We start from the raw sequence: 13,475 nt of genomic DNA on the forward strand, positions 1-13,475 counted from the left end.
GTGTGTAGCTCAGTGACTGCAGCTGAGGCTGGACAAAGTCAGACGAGCAATGAGGAACACACTGTTAATGAGGGGGCAATTTAATGGTTAGGGTGGCTTAACGAGAGATGGAAGGGCTTCTCTGGTAGCTGCAGGCTTTAAACCAAGACAGTTGTCTTTGCAGAAGAGAGTCTATAGCTTGAGTTTCTTGGCTCAGGTTCCAAGCCTGTAAGTCAAACAAGCTGAACTTCTTTTGTCCTTAAAATACACAAATCAGTAAAGGAGGATCTGGAAAACGACTCCTATAGGAAAATGCTGCCAAGCAGGGAGTGCAGAGAAAGTGTCGATAGCGAGGCAGTTGCATTGATCTTGCTGGAAGGGAAGTAATACTTGGCAATGGAAAATTATCATTTCCCTTCGGCACCCTCCTCTCCACGGTGTGTCCTCAGAATTGTGCTGAATCGTAACCGCTTGTGCTGCCCGACGAGCCCTCGCCGGACGCTGGTCCTGGCTGTGATGCCTTAGCAAAGGCTGTCCGTGGTGCCTAGCAGTTTGCTGGGCTGGAGGGGCTGAGGGTGGCTATGAGGCATGGTAAAGACAGCATGTCTAGAACAGTTTTGCTTAAGAAAAAAGAAAATAATTCCAGAGTCAAACAGTGCAAAGCATGGATAATGTGTTTGTGGGAAGGTCCTAAACATGGACACGTCTCCTAAGCATCTCATGGTCTTAGAAAGAACAGTGTGTCCTGAAACAGCTAACTGGGTGCAGTTGGTGTGGCTTGTCATGCAGTTAGGAATGGCCAACTCACTCTTCTCTCTCTTTTTTTAACCTTTCCTGATGTTTTATGGGAGAGAAATAAGAAGGGGAAATATTTTCCCTCCCTCCACTAAATCTTTGTTCTAAACATAGACAATTTCTAGGGAAATTCCAATTAAATGGATTCCACTTGCTGACCTGCTTATTCATGTGCATGAGAGGAACCCTAGCACCCTTGCCAGGCCCTCCTGGGCTTCAGCATTCAGGGCCCATACATACAAACCATGTATTTGTACATGGGATGTAGGTCCCTTGCACAGATGAGACACTGGAGACAGGATTTTTTTCTGAAAACTTTTTTTTTTAAGATTAAAGGTTGACCATACTGGTATTTATTTATTTATTGCATAGGAGCTTTGAATGCCTCAATAAAGATTACAAAAGCCAGTGATTTCTTATTCACCCTCGTTATCCTGCATCTGCTTCTCATTAAAAGTCTGTCTGGAAGGCTGCCCGGTGAAAAATGCTGAAAAAATGAGCCTGTAAAATTCCCATAGGATGGAACTAAATGTGGCTGGAATTAGGGAGCTCGTTGCCTTTTGTCCTCGTTAGCAAAAACCTCTTTCTTGTTTTGCAGTTTAAATGATTGACGCTATTCTTCAAGCTGGGGAATCAAACTGCCACCCAGAAAACCCGTACAGCAGTCCTGGGTTTGCCCCCTCCTTCCCCTTGTAGGACACAGCCATATGTGCAGCAAGTCTGCACGATCTCAGCGCCATGCTGGGGTGGCCCTGCACAGAGGGGTGTTTCCACCAGCAAAGGCGTGAGATGCTGCTGGAGCTGGGCAGAGACTTGGGGCCAGGTCTTGTTGTGGCACGAGGGTGGGGGTGACGGTGCTGGGGGGGGGTCCTGCCACCGCTGTGGGCTCCAATGGCTGAGCATGATCAGCCACTGCGAGTGGTGGCAGTGGGGAAGGAGGCCCTGAACTCCCTTGTGAACCCCTTTTTGGTAATGTACAGCAGAGTTGCACGTCTCAGGTAGCCACTCCTGGTCCTGCGATTAGCAGCAAACAACAGAGCAATGCTCTTGAAAGATGAGTTTTTCCGAGCGGGAGCAGCTGGTAACTTTGACTCAGTAGCACTGTATGGCACTGACCCTGTTGTGTTTGTCTCCGTTTTCTAGTCCCTTATATTCCTTGTTCGTGACTGGAGCTTCCCTTACGAATTTTCCTATGGATCTGATGGTGGTGCAAGATTTCTGGAGAAGCGGCTGAAGGTGTGTTCTTTCTGATCTGGGTTTATTTAATGAGCAGTGCTAGCCTGGGGGTATGCTCATGGGTGATGGAGAGTGAAGAGGCAAATCTGGTTTGTGACCCAGGGATGATACACTGCCATCACCTGCATGGATGGAGAGTGCACAGAGCAGGAGGGTGAGACCTTGATCTGGGGGACAGCCAGCTCTGGAGAGTGTAATCCTGGGCAGGGAGCAGGGAATGGGGTACAGAGCACCAGCACCAGTGAGGGTTCAGCTGCATGGCCACAGCGCTGGCTGTTAGGTGTGAGCTGCAGTGTACAGAGATGCTGGTTACAGTCACACTTACCCAGTGCCTTAAAATCACAGAAGAGGCATTTTAGGAGGCTGAATTTCCTTGCCACGTTCAGTGGAGGGCTGAGGCCGCTTATGCTAGGCTTCTGCCCAAGCCCAGGCTCACTGGGGCTCTCTTGCTGGGAGCAGCTGGGAGAGGCGTTAGCGACGGGAGTCAGCAGATTCCCTAGAGACCAGGAACGATGTTTTAGTAATAGGTAGTTGTACAGTAAAACTGATGGGCGAGGGCTCCACTGGGATTAATCAGGAAATGCATGGGTGATTTGGTAGTGGAGAGACCTAATTAAATGCAAGAGAAGAAAGGCCTTAGTGGGAAATCCCAAATGTTTTTGTATTCCAATCATACACACACATGCACATTTTCCAAACGATAATAACATGCCCCAGGGTATGTGGTCAGAAATACGCTAGTTCCTTGGTTGCTGGGAGAGCCTTGTCTTTCTCCTCATGTGGCATACCCCTACGGGATGTCCTTCTGTGTCGCTTTTTGCTGCTGTAAGCAGTCACAGTGCAGAGTATCCCATGCTCCTGCCAGTACCACTGGCCCAGCGTTACCGGTGTCCCCATCAGAAGGAAACCCCCCGACCCCAAACTGGTCTCTTGCAGGTCTCGGGAAATCAGCATGAAGAGCTGCAGAACGTCAGAAAGCACATCCATTCTTGCTTCACCAAAATCTCCTGCTTCCTCTTACCTCACCCGGGCCTGAAAGTTGCCACCAACCCTAATTTTGATGGAAAACTGAAAGGTATGAAGGCAAAGGTCTGGTTTGTAAGTGGATAGCTTAGATGCCCTGGCAGACTGTCCCGCTGGTTCCTGAAACTTCTGTAAGTATTTTCCATGACAAAACTTCTGGGAGAGAAGTTGGATCCTCCTCCCAACGATGTACAAGTGCTCGGCCCATTCTTCCGAGTCCAGCAGCTGCCTGTTCATTGCCAGATGCTGTTAACTTAGGACAGAGGTGGAGGCCAAAAAGGTGTGGGAGGCTGAAAAAGTCTCAGAGCCGCTGGCAATAAGCACTGTCAGGACAGAGGGTTGATAGGGAACCAGGGAAGGGCAGGGCTGAGATAGGAAATTTATGGACACGGTGTTAAGCCTGCAGTTAACTCCTGTGCCTCACTTGCAATTCAGCACAGATGGAGAGCGGTGCAGACTGGTTGCTGCGAGGCAGGCTGGTGCTTGTGGAGGGTGGAAGGCGGGTTGCACGTGCTCTCAAGGGAACTTTATTTCACTTTGAAAAACTTTCCAAGGAATATATAATCTTCCTGACTTATCTGATCAGTGGTTTCCCTACAGGGCAGACTTAGTTCAACAGGTAAAAAAAAAAGAGGAAGGAACAAAAGCCGTGGTAAGATTCTCCACCCTGAAAGGAGCCACATGCTGTGGATTTTTTTAGTTGTTCGTTGTGAACCAAGTGCTTACCAGCATCGCTGTTTGCAGGCTGCTTGCAATCTTAGCAATAGAGAAAGTGGCCCATTAGTCACTTAATTTCTTTCTGTCTGCTAATTTATTTTACTTTTTCTCTGGTTTTGTCTGGCTAATGATCAGACTTGTTCTTCTGGCTAACTCTGTGCTAACCAGCAAGCAGGACAGTGAGGCAGTGGGGCGGGAGGCACACTGGTGGAAACTGAGGTGATCTCTGTTAGTTCCCCCCTTAATTTCAGCTGCTGAGTAGTATTGAACAAGTAGTGTATGCAGAACTTGCACAGGGGTTGTCAGTGGCTTCTTGACACCATTTTTGTTGTTCCCTCAGAGCTGTATGCAGCTTTTTGTGCTCTGATGGAAGAATTGTGGAGAAACTTCCCCTCTCTCCTTACATTCCAAATGCCTGGATAGTGCATTGTTTTTTCTGTCTCCAGCCTCATACAGTTTAGTTTAAATGGCAATAAATGGATGTCAGACTCTATGAAGCCATAAGAATGACTGTTAGGAGATAGTCTGCCTCTATTGAAGTGACACAAGCAGCCCATGGACCCCTTAAACAGCTCCCTGTGCCAGCTCTGTGCTTTGGCAAAGGGGACAGGCTGGTAGGAGCAGAGATCGTGCCCGTTCCTGGTACCCACACCAAGGGGTGTGTGATGGTGCAATGTAAATGCACAGTCACTTGCAGGAGTCCTTAATGTACCTGTACCAAGCGCCTAATGGTTTGCAAAAGCTTTAAAATGCTTTGCAATGAGAATTTCACATATGGGTTCATAGAGGACCAAGAACTCAACACAGGAAATCTTAACCTGCTGGCACAGGAGGTGGCAGGGATGAGAGCCAGAGAGCCTAAGCCCTGGCAGAAGATTTCCACTGCAGGTGCCATGGAGCAGGGCAAAGGGAAGAAGGCACAGCATGTGTCCGTGCCCTATACACTAAATATCATGATTTGCAAAGAGTGTATGTGTCTAGGCAAGAAGATGCTGCTCTCTGGCTATCAGCGTTGCGTGCACATCACCAATGTCGTCAGCAAAAGCAGGTTTTTTTCCCATGTGGTCACGTTTGTGTTTGCGCAAGTATTTTTGAGACCATGAAGCTGGTTTGTGGATATATGCGCAGCTGTATATTCTGTCCGTGGGTTAAGTAACAACTTAACTGGGGCCACAATAATTTCTGAGCGCTCACATCACTAAATTATAGGGTGTCTGAGTCTCTGGCTTGACTCTCCTGCTTTTGTTTCATGTTGGCGCACACTGAAGCACAAGTCTGACGTGGGGCTGGTACTGACGACATTGGGTTTTGTTTCCAGAAATAGATGATGAGTTCATAAAGAACTTGAAGATTTTGATTCCTTGGCTGCTTAGTCCCGAGAGCCTGGATGTTAAGGAGATCAATGGAAACCATATCACCTGTCGAGGCCTTGTGGAGTATTTTAAGGTATTAGCTTATTTAAGAGAAAGTGGGCTTATTCATCTGTGGCACGCTTGCACTTTTGCTGTAATTAAAGGGGAAAGCAGCAGCAGGCAGGCCAGCATTTGATGGCTGGAGGAAATGTTCTTGGTCTAGCTAATAGTCCTGACTCCCATTGCTGTAGAAAGCGAACACCTCATGGTCTTGTATTTGACCACGCAGTAAGCCCAAGAAGTGGGCAGGGCTGTTTTCCTCTCCTGGAGGATTGAGGTCCAGAGGTAGGTAGGCTGAGGACCATATTCCTGCTGCCTTTGGAAAAAGCTGATTTTTGTTGTCATGACTACTGAGACATTTTAATGCAACACTTCAGTGAGTAATTCTCACCACCTACTCTCCAGGGCTACCTGACTCTGGCTCCTTCTCCTTCAGTGAAGAAGGGTGGAGGTAGGTGCAAATCTGATGGTATAGATACTTAGCGTAAGTGGTGGAGTGAGAGCCTTGAGTCACTGACCCAGGCCACCCAAGGAGTCGATCTCGAGCCACGTTATGTAGCATTTTCTGACAGAGCATCCCCTGCCGAAGCCACCTTGTGCCAGGAACGTCCTCCTCTTCTGTGCTTTTAACATCCTGTTAAAGCTGCGTCTGGTACTGGGTGGGGGTGTTTGCGTGTTGCTCATGTATGCTGCATTCAATGTGATTTCATTTTCTGTGCACTGTTTTGCAGGCATACATAAAGATTTACCAAGGGGAAGAATTGCCACACCCAAAGTCGATGCTGCAGGTACGTGAGTGTGAGCTGTGAGCTGGTGAGCATTCATGCACTGTAATTGCCATTGATTTCCAGTTAATTGTCAGAGGTGTCCAGCTAGTGCAGCACATTGGGTCTTCTGTGATTTTATTTCAAATGCCTTAGTGTAACAACCCAAGAAATAGCCCTTTTGGAAGTATCTGGCAGTCACGAGTCTGATACGGCTTAGCAATTGCGGTAGCACGGCTCGTGCACCTTGGCCGAACTGTGGTGACTCGCTGTCTGTGCAGACGGCGTCAGCCGGCTTAGCTGAAATTGTTCCCCCGCAGGTAAATGGCATCGTCTTTGGCTGCGGTGGGGCCACACACGGAGGTGACGTGGCCCCCGCGCACGGGCAGCGGCTGCTGGGCTGCAGCTCTGCTCTCTGAGCCAGACGGCTTTGCGGGATGTTGGAGCTCTAGATGTTTACATATGACTGAGCCTTTTATCTGTTTTCTTGCTGTTTCCCGCAGCCAAAGCCAAAGTTTTTGTTGCTCTGGCTCGGAGGGTAGGAGTCCTTTCTTCATGCAGGCTTTTGCCTGGGGGACTGAGGAGACTGGATGTGTAAATATGGGACAATCTTATTTGGCGTTGGTCAGAGCCTGGGGAAAGTACACTTGGCTAAGACAAGGGAGCTGTTTAATTCTGTACGTGTGCACCAGGGTACTGTGCACATGTCCTGGCCGCGTACACGTGTGGACCTTAGGTAGCCAGGCAGCCAGTGGCTGCTAATCTCTGCAATAACACTTTTTAACCCTGTCTTTCTGCAGCTAAGCTTTGTACCCCTTTTGCCCTTCTTGCAGGCCACAGCAGAAGCCAACAATTTAGCAGCAGTTGCCACTGCCAAAGACACCTACAGCAGGAGAATGGAAGAGGTAGGTCGTGCTGAGCATGTCGTTTCACAGCGCTCATGTCTCCTGGCTCTCCTGTCCTTCTGGGGGAACCTCCCTGCCTGGGTTCCTGGTAGAAAACGTCCTGCATGGACTTGGTCAGGACTGGTTACAGTGCTGCATGTTCAGGGTCCCAAAGAGGGTCTCTCCTATGTTCACGGTGGAAAAGGGGCTTTCTCAGAGGCTGGAGGAGAGCAATGCCCGGTCAGGGTATCATGGCAGGACAGGGGAGGGTGATTGACAAATGGTCACCGTTTCATCCGATGACAGCTTTTTGCAGACTATGTGGCCTCTGCTGAATTTGCATCCTCTTCCCAGCATTCCCTAGCGTGGGTAGATGGAACCCAAAAATGTGATATAGAGGGGTGGTAGTGCTGCGTGACCATGCAACCTGTTCTGTGGCTGGTGCTAATTAGGGGATAAAGTCATTATAACTGGCTTTTCACCTATGCCCTGCCCTGTCAGCCCATCTCTCAGCTCTGGCCAGGGGATGGTTGTGATGTTTGAAGGTGAAGCTCAGACCCCAGACTGTTTCCAGCCACTTCCAGGCCCCCAGTCTGTTCATCTGTATTGGAGATCGCTGCTGATTGGCAGAAAGGGGGTGCAGAGCTGTGTGGCCAAATCATCTGTGGACTGCCCTGAGCCTTAAAACTCACGTGTCCGTACTCAGAAGCAGAAGGAAAATGCCACAGAGTTTCCAGCGCTAAAAAATGCTGGGGTTCAGGGTCCTGCTGGTCAGTGTAGCTCAGCCATCAGTGTTGGCCAAGATCGTGGCTTGGGCTGTGAGGGAATCAAGTAGGGGAGCTGTGGGACGCAGCTTCCCAGTGCAGACACCCGCTGCTCTGTTTTAACCTGCACCTTGCAGAGCTGTCCCAGATGGACAGCACAGTCGTGGAGGTCTTCCTGCAGGATCTAGTGGTCCGTGCCAAACAGGAGCCTGTAGAGCCCTAATTCCAGCGGTTTGCATGCCAGAGCACAGGAGCTGTGGGTGCTGAGGTTTGTGGAGTGATTGGACTGTGTTTTCCATGCAGGTCTGTGGTGGGGACAAGCCCTTCCTTGCACCTAGTGACCTCCAGACCAAGCACATGGAGCTGAAGGAGGAGGCTGTGAAGCTGTTTCGTGGGGTGAAGAAGATGGGTGGGGAGGAGTTCAGCCGTCGCTACCTCCAGCAGCTGGAGAACGAGATAGATGAGCTCTACATCCAGTACATCAAGCACAACGACAGCAAGAATATCTTCCACGCCGCCCGCACCCCCGCCACGCTCTTTGTGGTCATCTTCATCACTTATGTGATAGCTGGAGTGACCGGCTTCATTGGCTTGGACATCATAGCCAGTCTGTGCAACATGATCATGGGCTTGACACTTATCACACTGTGTACCTGGGCATATATCAGATACTCTGGGGAGTACAGAGAACTGGGCGCAGTAATAGACCAAGTGGCCGCAGCGTTATGGGACCAGGTAGGATAAAGAGCTTTTGATTTAAAACAAACAAACAAACAAACAAACAAACCCCACCGAGTTCTTAAGTGTTTAGTTTCCTGGGGCTTTTCTTTCCCTTTGAAATGGCTTTTGCATTTAGGGTTGTTAGATGCTCCGGCTGGGCCTGCCTGGGCAGATCCAGCTGCTCGAGCTGGTTGTGCTGTGATCAGTGGGGGAAGACCTGTGCCCTGTCTTCTTCAGACAGCAGGACAATGAGTTTTAATCCATGGCTTAGACCTTCTAGATGGGGAAAGCAGGGACAGAGGAAATGGTTTCAGATCAGTTTGTGGAGTTGATTGTAAGGGGGAGACATCTTAGGGGCTAGAGATGGGCCTGGGTAGCACTGCCCTGTGGTTGTAGCCCAGGTAGACGGTGCAAGATGGGTCAGAGAGCAGGAGTGAACAGCAAGGCTGGAGCTGCATACCAACCCACCCCTTCCCCTGCTCGAGCCTGAGCCTCTGAATCCTGCCCAGTGTGAAAGACAAGCCATGTAGATCCAGGCTGGGCATGAGAAAACTCACAGCAAGCTATTTAATTCTGCCTTTTTTTTTTCCTTCTTGTCTTACCCATCACCAAATGCTAGTTTATGGAGCCTCAGACCTTGTGGGAATGGAGCAGCTTTGCCTAGGGTCCCACTGGGGAGGTGTTCTCAGAGCTGGTGCATGTGCTTTTTGCGTGCATGTCTGTGTATGTCAAAAAGACAGACCCATATCTCTCCCCTGGTTCAGAGCAGGGATTTTGGCTCTCCCCAGGTCTGCTGGAGACCGAGGCCAGGTCTCGGCTCTGCCTGTTTTGGCACTGGGCCCCGCTTTCCCGTTACAGCCGCAGCTGTGCTGGGTCAGTTGGTCTCACCCGCTCTTTTTCGATTTCTTCTTTTTTCCAAACAACATGGGAAAGTCTTGGTTGGGCCCCGATGTCAAAGAGAACACCTCTAAAACCTTAAAAATGGTCGTAGTGAGAAATCACTCCCCCGTGCCCTCTTGCGTTGCTCTGCCCGCTTTCCAAATGGTGCCGTTTCAGCGCCTGGCCCCGACAGAGTTATCTCACAGCCCACGGCCACAGTGTTTTTAATACTTGGTCTTTCCTGTTTCCCCTTCTGCAGCAGCCCTTTCCTCTCCCCATTGCAGAGCTGCCAGGGAAAGCCCAGACCCTGCAGGCTCCTGCTGACCCCCTTCGCCCCAGCCAGGGGAGCAGCCCACCGGAATGCAGCTGTGGCTGCGGGCCCATGTGCCGAAATAACATTTAAAGGGCTGCAGTGGCCTCCTGCTCTTCCCGTGGCAGAGCTGTGGTGAGGTCATTGTTTGCTCGGCCCCCAGAAGCCACCAGCTGCAGTCGTGGGTTTTATTTCTGTAGTGCTCCAAGGCAGAAAGGGCCGTTCTCGACAACTGTACCTGCTCCTTCCCTGCTTTTTATCCACCAGTGAGGTTTTGATCGAGAGTGAGCACGTTTGCCTGCTTCCCGTTGCTGTGCAGAGCTGGAGCTAAACATGCAGCTTTGGGAGAAAAAATTGAAGCATTTATTATTCAGTTCCTTCACTGCAGAGCTGGGTAGTAGTGTTGCTTAGCTGAGCTGCCTTTAAAATAAGGCGAATTGGAGAGGCAGGCCATCGCCCGTGTCCCAGGTGGGTTCATCCTGGCTGTCCTGTCCTCAGCAGCCTGAGCATCCACAGTAAACCCCCCTGCGGTGCGGTCAGTGCCCGTGCAATGGCTCTTTGCTCGGGGACACTTCGCGGGTGCCTTTGGGATATGCTGGCGTGTTTAAGCCCAACATTTGCCCATCCCTGTGCAGGAGTCAGTGGGGTTTTTAAGCAAGAACAGGACACAGCCAGCAGGAAGCCAGAGACGCTGCCCATTTGCAACTTGCCCAGCTGGGGAAAAATAAAGAGGTTAAAGTGCCTGCAGCTGCTCCCTGGTGCCTGGCTGGCCTCCGCGGGCTGTGCGGCATGGCTTTCCAACTGGAGGGAAAGTTCTCCCGAAAAAGAGCTGTGCAGAAGGGTCGTGCTGGCCCAGCGTGGCTGGCAGTGCCTCAGCAGCTCTGCTGCAGGCACCGGGGCTTGGGCAGCACGACTCTGCCCGCCACGATACGCCGGGCTGGTGCCCAAGTGCCCCAGGTGGGTTCAAAGCCCTCGTGGCTCTGTCCCACGCGAGCCCTCGGTGTCCCGTGGCAGCGGGACCGGCTGCAGGAGGGGTGGCCAAGAGCCGTGAGGGGTCCTGCAAGAAGGGCAGCCTGTGCAGGGCGAGCCCCCCTGGGAATACACGGCCGTGGTGGCACCAGCAAGTGGCTGTGGCCAGAGGCGTGAGCACCGTGTGCTCCCATGGACGTGCGTGATACACAGAGATGCTTTTTTTTTTTTTTTTCTTTCTTTCTCCCCCCCTTTTTCTTCCCAATGCCTCTCCCCAGGGAAGCACGAATGAGGTAAGTGGCTCTTGTTCTCCGCATGCGACACCGCTCGGCTCCCACGGGCCATGGGCTCGCGGGGAAAAGCGTCTCGGACCCAGATGGCCGTTTCAAGCCACGTCACTGCCTTTGGGCTTGTGGAGGACGGGGGGGCTGCGAGGGCTCTGGGCAGCGGTGGCATCCTGGCCCTGCACCAGGGCACTCGCCGGCGGCTGGGCTCTGGTTGTTCGCTGTGATCCAGATGCCTGGGGAAGGGGGTTAAACGTGGGTGCTGTGCTCCAGGCGGTGCTGGAAGCCAAGTGGGGGAGAGATTTGGGTGGGGAGTGCGTTTGTTATGATGGGGACTTTCATCTTTCTCCCATCAGTTCTGTTTGGGGATTTTCCTGTTGTGCTGAGAGGTCAAACCAAAACACCAGTTTGTTTTGTAGCACAAACCGTGCAGGCGTCATGCAGGCAGGGCTCCTGCCCCAGCAGCTGAGGAGCCCCCATACTTGGCGAGGCCCCTCTGTGCTGCTGGAAGTGCCGCATATTGTGTTTTGGGCCAAAAAAACCCCCATACCGGATCGAGTAAGCCAAATGCAGAGCCTGGGAGGCATCGTTTATCTCCCCAGCCTCTTCCTGGGGCAGCACACCGAGTACAGCCCCTCTCACCCTGCTTGGCAGGGGAGCTGCTCCAAGGGGAGCCGGTCCCTGCCCGGCACTCGGGGTGCAGCCCCGCAGGGAAACGTGGGTCGACAACCATCAGCAGTCCTCGTATGCCGGGCTCGTTCTGGCTCCGCTTGCCCAGTACCACAGTGGCACAACGCTGAGCTGCTTGCCAGGCGTGCGCCGAGGGCGGTTGGAACGTTGTTTAGGCAAAACCTTGTCAGCATCGGATTAAAACAAAAAAAGGCATCCTTACTAGTTTGTATTACTGCGCACGTATGTTAATACAGTGTTGCAGCCGGGTGCCACCCCGGTCTGGCCGAGGTGTGTGACAGAAGACAGCTCTATCTTTTATCGTGTCACCAAAGCCTGACAGCTCCGTCTGTCAGTGTCAACACACTTTTCAGACACTGAGTTGTTTGGGGAAGTTCCTCTTAAAAGAAAGATAGAGCAGCTCTCACAGATCCAGAAGGCCATTTAAAAAAAAAAAAGCTAAAAATCAACCTGTTCCTTCCCCCAGCAGCCAGCCCATGCTGGCTGTTTTGGTACCTCCCTGTGCCACAAATGCTGAGCAGCTAAAAGCTTTCTGACCTCTGGGTCTGTGGGCTTTGCTCTGGCTTGTGCAACAGCAAGAGGAAGAACATGGTCTTTGCTATTGATGAGCTCTTGGACAAATCCTGTCAAGTAAAAATTAGCTCCGTGAGACTGGTTTGGCATGGAAAAAAAGCCTAAAATAGCACAAAATGCTGCAAGGTCGCATTTGAAGGCGTATTTTTCAAGAAAGAAACCCAGAGAAGCTGCATGAAGTCTCTTCCACCAGTCCACTACATTCCCAAACCACTTGCACGCAAAGCCCACCTCTTGTTTCCTATGGCCTGTTTGGGATGTGGTCAGCGTCGCCTTAAACACATTCTCACCTTCACCCTCCCACCCTCACCCTTGCTGCGGCTTCAACCTCGCCTGCTTCATTCAGCACCCCTGCGCACACAAGGAACACATCACCCTGTGAGCGTGAGGGTTCCTGCTGGTCGTCTGCCTCTTCCCACCTCGTCCTAAGCTAATCCTGGCTCACCGACAGTCTTCAGGTCCCCAGCAGGAGCTGGTGGGTTTTTGGTTGTGTGTTTTTTTTTTTTTTTTTTTCCCCCCCCAATGACAAGTTCATTTGAATGGAACTGTCAGAGCCGTGACAGCCGGTCACGCCGAGTCCTCTGCAGCCAGTCCCATATCTCAGCATCTCCTGTGCAATTTGCACGCGGTATAGAGCCCGTCGTGGGATGGGGGACAGGGTGGTGGTACTTGTCTGTCACCAACCCTCGGGATCAGAGCCTTGTCTCAGCCTGGTGACTGCTCTGACCTTAGTTCTGTATGGGAAACGCAGCCCACATCCACACTGACTTTGACCGTGCACCAGTATGGGTACAGCAGCCACTCCTGCCTGGGCTGACCCCCACGTTTAGCTGTCACCCTCAGAACCTCAGTGAAGACAATTCTGAGGCCGGCAGCCTGCTCACACTGATGCTCAGCCGAAAGAGGGGTACACACCTTTATTAAACTGTGGTGCTGCTGTTAGCGAAGGACCGGCTTTTCTGTCAGCCAGGAAAATACACTTGGGTATAAACAGAAAATGGTAAAATTAGAAAGAAAAAAAAAAAAAAAAATCTGCATTCATCTGCAGAAAAATGATCTAGACAAACCAAGAAGCCATTACATAGCAAAGCCCTCTGCATGATGCAATATGTATCTGCCTGGTGGGGGTAAACCAAAATGCTGAGGATGCAGGAATTCAACCTCCATGCATGAAAGAGCAGCCCTGCAGAGAAGGACTTGGGGGTGTTGGTTGATGAGAAATTCAACATGACCCAGCAATGTGTGTTTGCAGCCCAGAAAGCCAACCGTATCCTGGGCTGCATCAAAAGCAGCGTGACCAGCAGGTCGAGGGAGGGGATTCTGCCCCTCTGCTCCGCTCTGGTGAGACCCCCCCCGCAGTACTGCGTCCAGATCTGGGGTCCCCAACGTAAGAAGGACATGGACCTGTTGGAGCGGGTCCAGAGGAGGGCCACGAACATGATGAGAGGGCTGGAGCACCTCACCTGTGAGGACAGG

The 13,475-nt window shown here is 51.5% G+C and overlaps 1 protein-coding gene across 3 annotated transcripts in view; it reads left to right on the top strand.

Annotated features, from left to right (window-relative positions):
• Positions 1–13,475, top strand: part of ATL1 (atlastin GTPase 1) — a 32,999-nt gene that overhangs the window by 18,091 nt on the left and 1,433 nt on the right. For 2 of the 3 annotated variants that reach the window (XM_030036065.2, XM_030036056.2), the window contains exons 7-13: positions 1,918–2,010; positions 2,947–3,085; positions 5,069–5,196; positions 5,894–5,950; positions 6,760–6,831; positions 7,878–8,309; positions 10,731–10,745. In XM_030036065.2, the coding sequence (XP_029891925.1) occupies positions 1,918–2,010; positions 2,947–3,085; positions 5,069–5,196; positions 5,894–5,950; positions 6,760–6,831; positions 7,878–8,309; positions 10,731–10,745 (936 nt within the window). The remainder of the gene's footprint in view (positions 1–1,917; positions 2,011–2,946; positions 3,086–5,068; positions 5,197–5,893; positions 5,951–6,759; positions 6,832–7,877; positions 8,310–10,730; positions 10,746–13,475) is intronic. The other variant, XM_030036071.2, reaches the window with a different exon arrangement.

Source organism: Aquila chrysaetos, chromosome 2 (genome assembly GCF_900496995.4).
Source record: "Aquila chrysaetos chrysaetos chromosome 2, bAquChr1.4, whole genome shotgun sequence".
NCBI lineage: Eukaryota > Metazoa > Chordata > Aves > Accipitriformes > Accipitridae > Aquila > Aquila chrysaetos.